This window comes from Sphaeroforma arctica (assembly GCF_001186125.1).
Source record: "Sphaeroforma arctica JP610 unplaced genomic scaffold supercont1.10254, whole genome shotgun sequence".
Classification (NCBI taxonomy): domain Eukaryota; class Ichthyosporea; order Ichthyophonida; genus Sphaeroforma; species Sphaeroforma arctica.
In genome coordinates this window covers 180-965 of record NW_014030304.1, presented here as the reverse complement: position 1 = coordinate 965, position 786 = coordinate 180, and the positions used below count along the sequence as shown (strand labels likewise).

General features: G+C 44.0%; 1 protein-coding gene across 1 annotated transcript; it reads left to right on the top strand.

Moving 5' to 3' along the window:
- Positions 1 to 312: 312 nt before the first annotated feature.
- On the top strand, positions 313 to 467 carry SARC_17284 (hypothetical protein; the record flags this gene model as incomplete). Its single annotated transcript, XM_014288622.1, has 1 exon — positions 313 to 467. A coding segment is annotated over one exon (155 nt), but the record flags the coding sequence as incomplete, so codon positions are not given.
- Between the last annotated feature and the right edge of the window lie 319 nt (positions 468 to 786).

The following is a 786-nucleotide window of genomic DNA, read 5'->3' as shown; positions in this document are numbered from 1 at the left end:
TGGGTGTGTGTGAGTGTGAGTATGAGTGTATGTATGTATGTATGTATGTATTGCTACGATGTACGTATCTGATGTACTCTCCTGGTGGCTGGGTATCACTTTCCAGAGCAGATGTGGGTATATATATATATGTATATATATATATATGCCACCCACACCAGGTGCGTGTGCTGCGGTGGAGGAGTCCTGCACGCAGAGTACATACACAACCATGTGGTATCAGAAGGGACAAGTTACATGGAAACACTCTACACATGCGCTATGCTGCTTCAGACACCACATCTCAACTTTCGCGCACACTCTGCTACACAGCGAACATCAATGCAGGCACTGTCGATGCAAGCTATGCGGTGATGGACTCGCTCTGGGCGGATCTGAGCGAGAAGATGGTGGTGGCGGGGTGGAATCTGGCACACTCCCATTTGCCGATAGACGAGTGGAGAATACGAATCCAACGGAGTGATTGATAGTGTCATGTGATCCTAGATATACCCACAAGTAGATAAAGATATAAGCAAAGATACTATAATACGTGAGTGTAGGATGTGGCTTTGTATCTCTAAATACACCCATGTGTATATATGCATGTATGTGCCAAGAACCGTACGTATCAGTTCGAATGTGTGTATGCAAGAGGATATTAATCCAAAATGATCAAATCCTGCAATGGCAATCTCAACGACGAGTTTTAATAAAAGAAATGCCGATCTGTTGTAACTTGACAGCGTAAATTTATCATTCCACTCCGGTTCACGCCAGTGTAAATATGTGTGACATTGCACTGTT